This window comes from Cotesia typhae, unplaced genomic scaffold (genome assembly GCF_013202065.1).
Source record: "Cotesia typhae breed Kobodo isofemale line unplaced genomic scaffold, CoteBio_Ctyphae contig_44, whole genome shotgun sequence".
Taxonomy (NCBI): Eukaryota; Metazoa; Arthropoda; class Insecta; order Hymenoptera; family Braconidae; genus Cotesia; species Cotesia typhae.
The window spans coordinates 3,284,917-3,300,635 of record NW_027423753.1 but is presented as its reverse complement, the minus strand read 5'-3'; the positions used below and the strand labels follow the sequence as shown (position 1 = coordinate 3,300,635).

General features: G+C 27.1%; 3 protein-coding genes across 3 annotated transcripts; 2 read left to right on the top strand and 1 right to left on the bottom strand.

Moving 5' to 3' along the window:
* Positions 1-1,660: 1,660 nt before the first annotated feature.
* LOC141528873 (uncharacterized) lies at positions 1,661-5,001 on the top strand. The gene is made up of 2 exons (XM_074245154.1): positions 1,661-1,681; positions 3,871-5,001. The coding sequence occupies exons 1-2, from the start codon at positions 1,661-1,663 to the stop codon at positions 4,732-4,734; spliced, it is 885 nt and encodes a 294-aa protein (XP_074101255.1). The 3' UTR covers positions 4,735-5,001.
* A 213-nt stretch (positions 5,002-5,214) lies between these two features.
* On the bottom strand, positions 5,215-6,104 carry LOC141528947 (uncharacterized). The gene has a single exon (XM_074245246.1). It carries the CDS (start codon positions 6,082-6,084, stop codon positions 5,299-5,301), a length of 786 nt encoding a protein of 261 aa, XP_074101347.1. The 5' UTR covers positions 6,085-6,104; the 3' UTR covers positions 5,215-5,298.
* A 3,265-nt stretch (positions 6,105-9,369) lies between these two features.
* LOC141528723 (uncharacterized) lies at positions 9,370-10,075 on the top strand. The gene is made up of 3 exons (XM_074244919.1): positions 9,370-9,541; positions 9,610-9,706; positions 9,866-10,075. Exons 1-3 carry the CDS (start codon positions 9,385-9,387, stop codon positions 9,990-9,992), a joined length of 381 nt encoding a protein of 126 aa, XP_074101020.1. The 5' UTR covers positions 9,370-9,384; the 3' UTR covers positions 9,993-10,075.
* The last annotated feature ends 5,644 nt before the right edge of the window (positions 10,076-15,719 follow it).

Sequence of the window (15,719 nt, the reverse complement as noted above, 5' to 3'; positions counted from 1 at the left end):
AAGAATTAAAAAGTGCTTTATTAGAATTGAAATAATTTTTTGGCCTCGAAAAAAATATTTTAAATATTAACAACTTCAATATAATAAATTTTTTATTAAAAATTTAACAAGCAATTTAACTTTGTACTTTTAACCATTGATTCAATCATCGCAATTTCTAATCTAATTATAAAACATTTATCAGAAATTATTTTTAGAAGTATCAATGTGATCGGAGTAAGTAGTATACTTTTTGGATGATTTAGTGCATACACGGAAAAAATTATACTTAAAAATTACAGGTATGAGTATGCTAAGCTTAAATCGGTCTATAAAAATAAAATATCCCGAAAAAAATTTTTTTTTATAATTACATAAAAGTTTTGATCATGTATAATTTTTAAAAATTTTTATAATGTAAAAATTATTAATTTTTGGAAAATGAGTTTACATTTTTTTCGTTGTAAATTGAAGATTTTTTGAACACGCTAAATTTACATTTTTCGCAGTGTCAAATTTAGATTTTTTGATTAAAATTTCAATTTTTGGATTGACTGTTTTTGTCATGTAAAAATTACATTTTTAAAATGTTAATTTGACAGTTAGGGTAGAAGTACCGTTTGTGGCCAGTGTACACAGAAAAAAAAATTAATTTGAATCAAGTAAATAATTTTGAAGAATTTAATTATCTTGATTTGACTTGAAAAGTTCTTAAACTAAGAAATTTTTCTTGGTTTAAGTAAATTTTATTTGATTAAAAAATTAAAAATTTCAACATAAAATTTTAATGATAAATTAATTATTATCCAATTAAAAAATTAACTTACATTATTTTTTTCTTTTTTTTTTATTTTTTATTGAAAGACACAAAAATAATTGCTTAGTGAAGAAACAATTAAAAATAATAAATGAAAATACTCGGCATCGATCTCCACGTCAGATAAATTCGGCGAAGTGTGGGAGCCGTAATGTCTTGGCATCCAATTGACCCCACTTGATATATATCTGAGTAAAAGAACTTAAGGCTTTATTCTGGACGTCTATCTAAGATTTTCATCATTATCCTTTTTCCCCCTTCTTTTATTATTTCATTTACGGCCACAAAAACAATACGCAAGTACATATCATCTTACACGTACTTAGCATTCCTCAAAATATAACATCCACAATTTTTTTATCACCGTAATCATTATAAAATTTATTTTTTGAATAAATTAAATCTACCTTGATAAGTGCTGTCTTGATACTTTGATGTTCAAAGTGATAAAATAAAATGTGAAATGCAAATCTGATTAGCGATTAATCACTTAATAATATTTAACAATTTAATGCTTTACATATACTATTAAAAATAAATAAACAAAATAAAAAAAATATTGAAAAAATAAAAACATGAAACTTTTGATAAACGACCACCTGCTGCAATCAAACACAACCGGCTTCTCAACTTTTCTCTCTTTGACAATCCACATCTAATCGTCGCACAAAAAGATTTAAATATTGTACGATGTTAAAATGATAAATTAAAAAAAAAAAATAATATTATTATTAATAAATTCTCGGCAAGATTGACACCGACAGTATACTTTCATTTATTATCTCTTATAATGAGCGAAAGAATCCATCAGGAATGGAACACCCACGCTTGTATGTCGAGTCTGCGGTTACTTAAGTGGTACCAATGACAGAGCACGCAAGGACAGTCAGTTAAGTTTATATATAGAACATGTTAAAAAAAAAATATTAAGAAAATAAAAAAAAATTTGTGGCCAGTATATTTATGCGATAAAATGGGTTTTTATGGTTAAATTTAGTGTAATCGCAAAGGCCTTAACTTGAATTTGTGCCTTCTCAAGGTTTCAAATCATTCTTAACGATTGTTAATTTATAATGATAAGTATTGAGGTTGCATTCAAAAATGCTCGATTTCTAGCTACATAATTAAGAAATGACCTTGTATCTTGAGAACTATTGGCATTTTTTAAGATATAAGCTCATCCCGATGTTACATTCATCGAGACCTTTCATTTGAGTATCCACATCAATTTTTCATATATTTATATATATTATATATATGAATATATGAAAAATATATCAAAATGCATGTGGGTACTCAGATGAAAGTTCTTAATGAGTATAACATCAGGATAAGCTTATATCTTTAAAAACGTCAATAGTTAAAAAAATACAGTGCAATTCAACATAATTAAAAAATTACCTTGTATTTTGTGAACTATTGACATTCTTAAAGATATAAGCTCACCCCGACATTACACTCATCAAGACCTTTCATTTGAGTACCCACATCAATTTTTCATATATTTATATATATTATATATATGAATATATGAAAAATATATCAAAAATGCATGTGGGTACTCAAATGAAAGCTCTTGATGAGTGTAACATCACGATGAGCTTATATAATTAAAAACGTCAATAGTTAGAAAAGTCGAGTGCAATTTAACAGGTCATTATTTAATAAAGCAAAATTTTATTTATTTATAGTTTACAAGTCACGGCAGTCACACAGTGACTGCAAGGGTGCTAGGTTTTACATATTTGAGAAAGTAAAAAAAAATAATTACTAAGCTAAAATTTTTTTTAGTAAATTTATGATTGAACTTTAATAAAAATGTTTGTTACCTTTTTATTTACCTCTAACTTAATTTCCATTTTGAAATTCATAATATTGATAATTAAAACTTGATTGTATCCCATAAATTGAATCACTTTGGACATATTTGATTTTCCTTGCGTCATGATTAGACATTATTCAGCTACCCGAGTTACACAGAAGCCCGAAGGGCTAGTCTGCACGTACGTCCCTCTCAAGAGGGATACGCCATGCAATTATACACGGACGATTGCATCGTCATAAATATTCATGTGGCTTGACTTCTCCTCCGACGCTAAACTATACACATGTAAGTTTAAAGCCTCATATTTTGCTAAACTGTATCTATTATAGATCCTTGCGTTAGATAATTTAAAATGAAATAAAAAAGTCATATTTAATTACTTAGAACATAAAATTAACACTTAAATAAAATAACATATTATACAAAAATAATCTCACGGTTCCGAAGACGGATTAACGATTCAATTTATTATAATTATAATGCAACGCCAATTGCCCTATAGGTTAAATCTTTATTATTATTATTATTATTATTATTATTATTATTATTATTATTATTATTACTAGCAACCTTGGATTGTAAACCAATGAATATAATTTGTTGAATATAATGAATAGAATTTGAAATAAAAATTTTTCTAATATTCCGCGCTATGAGTCGTGCAAAAACGAATTATTTTTTTTATTTATTTATTTACTTCTGGTAAAGACATTCTATAGAGGTGCAGAAAGCACTTTTGCATAGACACCAGAAAAATATAATATATTTATAAAATTAATACAAAATATTAGATTAATTAAGTAGGTAGTGTACAAAGTACAGTAAAAATAATTTTACAAATTTTTATAAAATACCACTTGTCATCAATTAAAGTATAATTGATCTAATCCACCTCACAATATGCTTTCTTAACCTTTTATTATAATTTAGCGTTTTCAGATTATTACGAAGTAGATTGAAGTATTTTATTGCAATATAAATTGCATTTTTAGTACTTAGTGTTCTATTAATTTTTGGTAGAGTATTAATGAGTAAAATAATTTTTTTTCAACATTGTCTTAAATATTAACGGCTAATTGTATAAACGACACACACATTAAAAGGTAAAATAGTAATCGAGAAATTTAATATTAATTTCATAAAAGAAAAATGTCATTTTATGTTAATGATTCGTTACAAAAAAGTGATAGGTCTTGTAGCATACAAAGGAAAATTTGTTGTTGATAAAATATTGTTGAATTTATTATAGAACATTATTAAAATGCCTAAACCTTCTATAGAAATACCACCCAGATATATTATCCCAAAAAATAAATTACGTAAAAAATTCTTAACACTTGCTTTTCCAGCTATCTTGCTCTTGCTAATATCTTTAGCCGGTACTTTGTGGTACTTTGTGTTCCGTAAGCCAGCAGTTGAGCTTAACCAAGTGAAAAATTTGTTAAAAAAAGTCGAGATCGGGAATTTTGAATATTTTGACTCTGACGAAGAAATATTTGTTAGAAGATTATTGTGCAACTTTGAAGATGGATTTGAAGACAGCTTTCCAAATTGGAATAAAAACGCTCCAGAATTAGTTAAGTTGTGCAATTTGGGAAATAAATTATTACAATACTATTTGATTCACAACGACTGTCGGTATTTGGACGTTGCTACTCGGATAATTTTGACCATTAACAGCGACCTTTTATCCAAAATGAATTTCCAAGCTGACGATAAGAACTTTGACCTTTATAGTATGTGTTTATATGTCGCGAAATTCTTAGTCATTTACCAAGTGGTTGCTGATGATGAAAATGATGAAAATGATGTCATCAAAAAAACAAAGAAAGTTTGTCACGATTTTATCATGAAATTGATTCCTATGTTGAATCGAATAAAAGTTTGGAATTTTTCTGAAGTTCCGCAATTTAGTGTGTACAGCAGCATCACTCGATTGTTGTCGGCTTATTTGTATCAGTTTGACGTTTATAAAAATGACATTAAAAGTAAAGGCATGGAAAGTTTTAAGAATAATTTAATGAAGTGGGTTCCGGCAAAGAGTCGAAATTTATTAGAGGATTATAATTTTTATTATGGAGTGTGTTATGCCTTCGATTTTTGGAAAGAATGATTATTTCTGCGTGAATTAAATAACAGCTTCTGAAATTTGATTTTTAGAGAAGATATTACACGTATATAATTAATTTATGATGCAATGATTAATTAAAAAATTGTTACAAAAATTTTTAAAAATTCCGCTATTGAAAATTAATTTCTTAATAATTATATACTTGTAAATTATATACAGGCACACAACCTCGCTTATGAGGCGTGCAATAAAGAAAAAAAAAATTATATACAATAAATTTAATAATTATAAACTAACATTTTAATGAAATTTCCGGAAAATCGTATAAAAGAAAAAGAAAATTAATTTTATAAAAATTATTAATTTATTTTTTATTACTTGCAGAAAAATAAAAATGTTTTGCGAAATTTTTATTAAATATAGAATAAACTTCGGAAAAAAAAAAATTAGAAAAATTACATCATCAGTTTAAAATTTTTACATTTTTTTCAAAAATAAAATTTTAATCTGTAAAAATTAATGTTTAAAATAAAACTTATAAAAATATGACTTCAAAATGTAATTTTTTCTTAAAATAATTGAATAATTTTTATTACTTATTATTAATTATTCTTTCCAGGATTTGAAAACTGAGAACATTTCATTATAGTAAGGATAAGAACTAAATTTATCCTTCTGTTTTTTGACATTTTTAATAACATCTCTAAATTTATTCATTTCTTTGCTTGCAACATCACTTTTGTACTGCGAATAATTATTTAAATAAAGCGTTAACAATCTAGCAGTATTTCCACGAATAAACTTATTATTATCAGGAGTTTTTATCTTATTTAATTCAGGTACAAGTTTCATAATAAAATCATAACAAATTCCATGCGTAGATTTATTGTATTTGCGATCAGCGAGGTATTGATACGCGACAAGAAACCTCGTACACTCTTCTGACAGATCGTCGAAGGTCCAAATCGAGCTGTCCAAATTGACCATCTTAAGAACTTTAAGATAGATTGCGTCAATTATCTTGATAGTAGCGTCTAAGAATTTTTTTTCGCCGTAAATCGCGTAATGTTGCAGGACTGTGTTACCGAATTTACAAACATTTGAAAATGTTAATGAATTTTTGTCCCAATTGGGAAATTTCCGAGTGAGTTCTGCTGCAGGATCAGAATTTTTTAGGATCTTATTGACAGTTTCATGCTCTTCGGGCTTTAGATAAGAGTAATTACTCATGCATATTCTTTTTATTTTCTCGCTGACGAGATCTTTTTTGTATAAGAAGGCAAAAAGGTATATCGCAATTATATTTAATGTCATTAAAATCAAGAGAATAAAGAGAAGCACGTAAGCAGCTTTTTTACCCATTTGGGGTACTCTTCTTCTTAATGTGTCCATTGTTAAAATCGGAGACTGATAAGAACTTGCAATTGGTCTAATTAGAGAAATTAGTCAAGGTATATGTTTGACTATAATTCAATAGAAAATTAAAATTTTTATCTGACTGTAAATTGTCTTATAGATCAATTAATATGAGTCAATAATGACCTACAAGCAAGTTTCTCATTACTATGTCACATATGATTAAAATTTGTTACTCTTGAATTTCTCTGAGCAAAAATTGAATCTTATTTTACAGATTATTTTTATTTTAGTATTTTACTCTATGCTTAAATTTAACCAATTTAATGACCGTCGATATATACACTTCTCACAAAAATTAAGGGAGCAAAAAATCCAAAATTTTTTTTAATTTGCTGTACAATCATTTTTCTTCAAGATACAGCCTGTTGAAAATCACCCAAATTTTTTTTTTTTTTTGCTTCCGCAATTTTTTTTAAAAGTGTATACGTCAACTCAAATTATTTTAAATTATTATTAATCATTTCAAATTAATTTGGGAAGATAGTACTGTCGTTTCTGAAGTTTATTTTAATTTACGTAGAAGATTCTAATTAAATTGGAGAAAAAGAGACAGAAATAATTTTTATTAATTATTAATTATTACTTTATGTTGTTTTGGCTCTTTAAGGCATTAGGTAATCGATAACTTAATTAAGTTTCTCTTTAACCAACAATCTTACCTTGAGGAAAGTCTATACACAAAAAAAAAATTGTTTTTTTGAAAATTACCGAAAAAATTTACTGAAAAAAATTCTAAAAAGTGTTACTGTTACTAATAAAGTAATAAATTATACAGCAGTGGCCTAGACTCCAGTAATACATACTTCAGTAATTTTTCTGAGGAATATAATAATTAATTTTTAAGAAAATTTCTTTCCGTGCAATTCAGCAATTCAAATTTGACAATTATTAGACCATTGCCACAACAATATAATTTTTTTCCACTCGTTTCGTGAAAATGAGGAGATTTCTCCCCTGAAATTAATATCCAAGCATTTGTTTTCGGGTGAAAAAGATAAAAGACATAAACGTAAGTCAGAAACAAAATTCTTCGAGTAACCTATACCACAAGTTGGACGCTTTGTTTTACCAGCAGACCATGGAATTCTCTTTCAAACGTCAGTTGAAACAAAACTGGCTGATATAATGTGTTTGAAGTGCACGCACGTGGGTGATGTACACCACCCACGCTACCTATTCTTGGAGACTCTTAATGTTCCTTACGCCAAGTGAATGCCAAGTATGCCTTTGTAGAATTAGTCTTTAACTGCTTTAATCCAACTGACAACAAAGTCGAAGACATTTAATAATCTTTTCATTTATTATGGGCTTGATTGAGCCACTTTAAGCCTCTTATTATTTTTCATCTTTGTTTTAATGCTGTAAAGACACTTGGAAAATTTTTTATTCAGATATAAATTTTATTTCAGGTATAAAATAAATTTTTATCACGCGTAAAAAATGTTATTTTATTAATTCATCCTCATGAAAAGGAAATGTACATTAAGTAAATGTACAGTAACTCTTATAATTGTGTACAGCATAAAGAACTACGTGTACGGAAGATTATTAAAAAGTATCGGAGTACATTACACCGGTCATCTCATCGGTGGTCTTTAAATGATAAACCAACTGACAGAGTGCAAGTAAAACGAAAAAAATTCTTAACAAGTTGACGTTATAAATTATTAATGCTTATCCAAATTATAACCGATACATTTTTGTGATACACTCTACGGGAGGGCTACATTGTGAGTTTTTTTTCATGTATTTTATATTTAATTGATCTTTTTTTTTTTTTTTTTTTTTTTTTTTTTTTTTTTTTTTTATTCTTATTTTGATTATCGTCAAATATTTTTTTTTTTTTAATAATAATTGTCAAAAATTCAAGAAAAAATCCAGTTCTTAATTTTCTAAAATTACTTAAAAAAAAATTTTTTTTTTTTTTTTTTTTTTTGAGTGAAATTTTTTAATTTATAAATTTTTACTCGTGAAAAAAATTTTTTTAAGTTATAGAATACAAAAGAAAGTTTGATAAGCAATATTATCTATTGAAAATAAATATTTAGAATTATTGACATTTATTGTTAACTTTTTTCATTAAAAGAAAAATTTTTTATTGCCAAACATTTTTCAATATATAATTATTGTAAAAAAAAAAAAAAAAAATACAATAAAATTTTATGAATAAGTGAAGGATAGAGTAATGGATTAATCTTCCAGTATCGCTCACTTCTAAAAGAACATTGTAGATGGTGTTTTTCAGCTGTAAAACATGTCGAGTTATCTCACACGACCTGCAATCACATCTCTGCACAAATACGAATGTCAAGTCGCTTTGATAAACAAATAAATGCTTGTGTATTTCAGAAGTGAATGTTAATTGAACTACTAATTAAATTATTTAACCAAACAAATTTATTTATCATTTTTCACGTTTGTCTACGCTTGCACTTTTCTGTATGAAGACATGATAAATGAATGATAGGGTGATGACATATGACATGTAAAGAATAAATTGCATCAAAATAAACATTGACGAGAGAAAAATTTTACATAATATTGATTTTTTTCAACAATTAAAATTAAATAAATTTTTTATTTAATTTTTAGAAAAATACGGGGGTAATTTAAAAATGTCAATAGTTCACAAGATACAAGGTAATTTCTTAATTATTGATATTTTTAAATATATAAGCTCATTCCGATGTTACACTCACCAAGAGCTTTCATTTGAGTACCCACATCAATTTTTCATATATTTTATATATTTATATATATGTATATATGAAAAATATATGAAAATGCATGTGGGTACTCAAATGAAAGGTCTTGACGAGTGTAACATCGGGATGAGCTTATATCGTTAAAAACGTCAATTGTTAAAAAAGTACAGTGCAATTTATCGGAAGTCATTATTTAATAAAGCAAAATTTTATTTATTTATATTTCACAGATCACATAGTGACTGCAAGGTCGCTAGTAATTCTGAATGAAAAAATATTTGCTACTTAGTTTTTAATTAATAATCAGCAAAAAAATTTTCTAATTTTTATGATCCAAATAACAAAAATGTCTGAAGATCAATAACAACGAGTATTTTTGAAAAACTGATTGATAATATGTATGATTGAAATGTAAAATATTAATAAGTGACTATTATGCAACAAAAATTGTCACCGCAATGTCCTTGAGATAATCATTACATTGCATTACATTATTGTTGTGTCCAAGATGATCTCATTATCTATTAGTACGGTTCAATGATGAAAAAAAAAAAAAAAATTAGTTCAGATGTATAAATACACTCGAGAACAATCGATGATCATCACAGTTGTCACTGATTGTTCCTATCGACAATCAATAGACAAAAAGATGGCAGTAAAGTTACTATTGTTCGTTTTTTGTATGTTTGTTGCGGTTCAGCTTTCAGTGCAGAAATCTCAGATTGGTAATTTTTTTTTTAAATAAATAAATCAAATTTATATAAATAATAGTTTTTTGAAATTTTATTTTTAGACCCAGATTGCACCGATAGTATGTTAGAAGAAGTAAAGGAACATATCGATGAATGTTTCTTGATAACGTGTTCTTCTGGAAAAGCGAGAATTGTTGCGTAAGTTTTATAATAATACTCTTAATTTTTTAAAGTAAATTAAATAAAATGCAAGGTTTGTTTAATTGAGAAAATTTTTTGGTAAAATATTTTTATACTCGAATTTTTAATTGAAAATTGTAAAAAAAATATGTAATTTTGTTATTAATAAAATTGCAGATGCATGAATGACATTTGCCCACCCGGTCAAATACCTGTTGGCCGTGAACCAAATGACAATACCAAAAATTACCCAGGATGTTGTGGCCAGTTAATTTGCGCCAACGTTTCTGAACCAGCACGATAGTTTTTAAATTTTATGAATTATGAACAAATGTATGATCTATGGTTTATGGTCTAATGGTTAATAAATGATAATAATAACAACAACTTCTTAAGTATTAATTGCGCAGTTATATGTGATAAGTTGATTACTAATAATTAATGATTAATGATTGATAGTAATGAGTAAGAATAATAATCAATATCTTACCGTTTCATCGAAATTGAAACCTTAAGAAAACGATAATATCGGAGTGGAAATAAAAAGTAAATTGGAAAATTATCAATAATCTTTTAATACTTAAAAATTAATTAAAACATATCTAGAGATAATTTCAAAATTGAGAGAAGAAAAAAAATTTACAATTAAATTTTTCGACTGATAGTTGGTAGCTTTTTTATGAAAAGCTTATTTATAAATACTTTAATTAACTAACTTGTGAACTATAAATAAAATTTTGTTTTATTAAATAATGACTTTTGTTAAATTGCACTGTACTCTTTTAACTGTTAATGATTTTGAAGATGTAAGCTCATCCCGATGTTACACTCATCAAGAACTTTCCTTTGAGTACCCACATGCATTTTCATATATTTTTCATATATACATATATATAATATATATAAATATATGAAAAATTGATGTGGGTACTTAAATGAAAGGTCTTGACGAGTGTAACAACGGGATGAGCTTATATCTTTAAAAATGTCAATAGTTCACAAGATTGATCTTCTAGTAATTTAATAAAGCAGGATAAAAAATTTTTGGCATTAAAAATTTGGACTTGAAACAAAAAAAAATTTTTTTTAGACTTTTTTGAGAAACTACAAAAAATTAAATTTTTTCCCCCAATTTTAAAACTTGATAAGAAAAAATTGACAAAAAAAAATTTTTTTACCAAACATTTATCAATGTATAAACAAAAATGATTATTACTAATCAAATTTGTCAATTTTCGCCATTTCTTCAATAAAAAAAAAATAATAATAGGATAAATAAATAATTGTACCAGAAAATATATAAATAATAATAATAAAACAGTGTTTATACTTATATTGGATATATACTTAAAAGTATTGATGATATGTAATAGAAAAAGGGGAGTCAAAAGAAGCACAAAGAAAAAGGAGAGATGTTGATCGTCAGGTGAGCGTCAGGCGCCCGGAGCGCCGCTGATCACTTTGACCTGCGACCCCATCAATCATCGCCAAATCATACACCGCTTACCTCCTTCACCATCAAGTACACGCAACCGGCGCGCGTTTCACGTAATATAGCGATAGTTGCAGCTCCACCTTCTCCATCTTTTCTTCTTTTCCTCATACTCTTAAATCTCTCCTCGTGTACCAACTACTATACGTTTATCTCTAGTTCTATTCCTCCACCGAGCCTCGGCTCTCCGTTTCATTTTTTGAATTCATATTTCATCCACTCCCTCGCATCAAGCTCACGGAACGGATCATAGGTAATTGCTGAGGAGCGAAAATACACGCCCCCACACTCGACTTAACTCCGCTCTGAGTCTTCAAGAAGAATCTTCAATGAACTTACGGAAGTCTCGAGGTGAATACCTATTCATTCATTTGTTAAAACTTTTATCTTTCCTCATACAATAATTACAGGCCTTTTTTCTGCTGTTTTATTTTTTGGATGACAACTTATGTAAGATCACAAAAGAATCAGTTTCATTATCATCATCATCATCATCAAGTTGAGCAATGAAAATTTCAAATTATCCTTCAGACAAACTTTAATTGACGGCCCACTAATTTTTTTGTTCCGTTTGTCATTAAAATTTTAATCATTAATCATGTGTATGATTCATTACATTTATTGTCCAGATGTTATGAAAAATTACTTTTACTCTGAACAAAGATTTTTTGTGAGTTACACAAATTTAATGTCGCTTAATGCTTGAAATTTAAAATTATTTGTTTTTGTTTAATTTTTTTTTATTGCTAAAACTTTAATTTTTATTAATAAAATCTTAGAACAGTCAAAATTTTTTTGAAACTATTTTCAAGCTGAAAAATTTATTTTTGAACTGAAAAATTTGAAAATTTTTTACAGAAAAATTCTCCATAAGACCAAGTATTTAATATAAAAAATTAAATCAAGATTACCTACCCATAATTTCCTGCAAGAATTATTTTAGAAAATCCCATCTTTAGAAATTTTTAAAATACGATATCTTTTGAACGAGTCATTCGATTTTAATTATTTTGGCAGAAGTCAAAAAAAGTGTTAAATATTTAATATAAAAATTTTTTCTACGCAATGACGCAAAATTTTTTACTGTGTAAATTTTCAGCAGATTTGTTTCAAAACTGCTGATTTTTATTTAGTTTTCATACTTACTATTTCATTAAGTGAAAATTTTAACATCATTTTAAATTTTATCCGAAATCATTACATCTTATTTTTAAAATTAATAATTACACGGAAAAAAACGTAAAAAATTACATCATAAATAGTAATAAGCGTCGCTTTATATACAAAAAAACTATAGAAAAATTGTAGTTCGAAACAACATTTTTATAAACTCAAACATCGAATTTTAATTTTCAGAAAATTACATTATACAATGTAATTCTTACAAAATCTGTAATAATTACAATCTAAAACTGTAATTTTACGAATTTTTTATGTTACGCGCTACTTTACGTCACACAATATAATTTTTCTCTTTTTCTTTTTTCCGTATATTAACAATTGAAAAAAAAATTAAAATTTTCAATTTAATAAAATTTAATATCACAAATCATTTGAATTAAAAAAAAAAATTTTTTTTAATTCTCTAGATAAATCCATCATATTATAAAGCAAATTCCCTCGCAACAGACTATTTATCGAACGTCTAATTCAAAATGATATCGGTATTATGAATTACTTGAGCTTGTTCTCTGGAGTGCATGCTAATCGATTAAAGTTTATCTCTTGAAGTCTCATGTATCTGCACTTTAACCTCGTCAGAATCCATACATCTTAATTTTATTTTATTTTATTATTATTATTACCTTTTTGCATGTCAATTCGTGTATCTCCGAGCACAAATAATACCAACTGTTAAGGAACGTTCCATTGATCGTTGTATCAGTGCAGAATGACTCGGAAAAATAGATTAGTTAGATAAAAAGGTTATTGAACTGATGGAACTTATCCGAGCATGATCTTTTCTCATTCCAAATCGACGTCAAAGTCGCAAACTTGCTGCTTGATAGCTTTCACTTTCTCGTTATTTAATTTAAAAATAAAAACGATTGATGTATGCGTATGCATTAAATCAATAAGTGTTGAATCACATAAATTTTTGGGAAAAAAGGTTTCATCGCACGTCATTGAAGCACTTGAAAATGTCAGGCTTCAAACGCGTCAAGCATTCAACCAGTCAAGGAAGAGACAAGAGAGGGAAGGGGGATCAGGATCGGAATCGAGATCGGGATCAAGTATGTGATGCTCGAGAAAATAAAAGGAAGAAGATGATGACGAGCAAGTGAAGAAACAAGTGAAGAGGGTGGAGGAGGTGGACAAGACACGCCGTTATCCCGGTACCATTTTGGCCTCGTGGTTATATGTTATATGTGGGCCCCAGATGAAATTTCCGCATTGCGTTCCCATGATATTCGGTGTCTCCACATCTGTTGCATCCCACTAGACATAACTCAATACTTTCAATTTTTATTTTTTAAGGTTCACTTTTTTTTTTTCATTTATTTTATGAGCTAAAATTTACTGGATATTTTTTTTTTGAATTTTTAGAAATGGTGGACAGGAAAAAAAATTGAAATAGTTTTGGCGGAAGGAAAAAATTTTTTTTTATTACTTTTATTTAATCCTTGTGAACTATTGAAATTTTTAAAGATATAAGCTCATCCCGATGTTACACTCATCCAGACCTTTCATTTAAGTACCCACATCATTTTTTTATATATTTATATCTATTATATATATATGTATATATGAAAAATATATGAAAATGCATGTGGGTACTCAAATGAAAGCTCTTGATGAGTGTAACATCGGGATGAGCTTATATCTTTAAAAATATCAATAGTTAAAAAAGTACATTGCAATTTAACAAAAGTCATTATCTAATAAAGAAAAATTTTATTTATTTATAGTTCACAAGTCACATAGTGACTGCAAGGTTGCTAATTTTTATTAATCAAGAAATAATTAATTTCGTTTTAATAAAAAATTAGATACCGCTAATTTTATAAAAATCTGTGAGATCTCGTTTTTTTATCTAAAAATTTTTTTTAGAGCTTATAAAAAGTAAATTACTTAATATTCAATAAATTGATGTTAAAAATTAATATGCAATTCTTTAGAGCTATCCTAAAAAAAGCTTAGTTAAATAAAAAAAAAAAATCTATGGAACATTTAATGCTTGCTCGATTTTCTTTAAAACAATTTTTTGAATCAAATATTTTTTTTTAGTGCAATATTTAAAAAAAAAACTCACTTCCTCAATAATTAATAAATACATTGATTAAATTATTTTTCAATCCTTCAAAATCAATTAAAAATAAAAAATGCTCTTCTGAAGAAGCTGATCATCAAAATTAATTTTCTAAAATAAAAAAAAAATCCTCTCAATAAGCCTAAATTAAATAAAAATCCAACAGTAAATTTTTTTCTCACTAATTATCAATTCACTCTCGAAAAGCGGTGATTAAAATTCACCGAAAATAAATTAACATTTCAATTTAGCATTTGCAAGAGCTATTTAATTATAAAAATCTATAAATTTATTTATTCTTTATTCACTTAAATGCAAATGAGAGATAATCTAAAAAAAGCGATTTATCTGAAAGTTAAATGACGGTATTATAAAAAATAATATTAATTCACCGATATAACGAAGGATGAAAAATAACTCCGGAGAAATAATTATATAATTAATGGTTATTATTGAGGTGAAAAGAATTATAAGTAGAGAGTAGTGTGTACCAATAATAATGATTATAATAACCGAGAAAAAAATTTAGTAGGTAATGTAGCGAAGGTAAAATAATTAACGATAAATATATATCTATATATAAAATATATAATACCCGAGGATTGTTTCTTGCGGGCGATCGTTGACGAATGACTCTCGTTACTTTGGGCAAGATCAATCGGTGGCCATCACCATCCGCCTTCTTCACATTATTTCGCCGAAGAGTGGAGGAATGATGCTCGTACAAACTACTGTACTGATAATTTATTTTACCATCCGGTTTGAAAAAAAAAGCAGCATAAATATAAATATAAATAGTTATAAAGCAAAATGGTATGCAGAGTCAAAAAAAAAAAAAAATTAAATAAATAAATAAAAATAAACGATCGATTTCTGAGCGAATTAATGATGACTTAATTGCTGTTTGTTTAGTGTTTGATATGGCTGAGGAGCGGTGAAGCTTCTTTGAGTGTGAGTGATGGTAATTGCTAACGATTACGTAAATTAAAAAGCAAGAATAATAAAATTTTTTGGATTGATTTCTCGAGCAAGCGAGGAAAAATATTCTTTGTCGGCTTCTATCGGGTTTCTAAGCCGCGGAATGTAGAATTGTAGATCTTTCCTGGGACATCCAAACGATCTTCAACGGCCCTAGAAGGTAACATACCAACTCTCGAGAGCGCAAGATCAAGATTCAGAGCCCACTTTGAGACTTTACTTCCATTCTGCCTAGAAGTTTTTAACCCGTTGGAACACCTGCTGCTTCAAGCTCAAGAGTTTGACGGAAAAACACTCTTAAGAATTTTAAT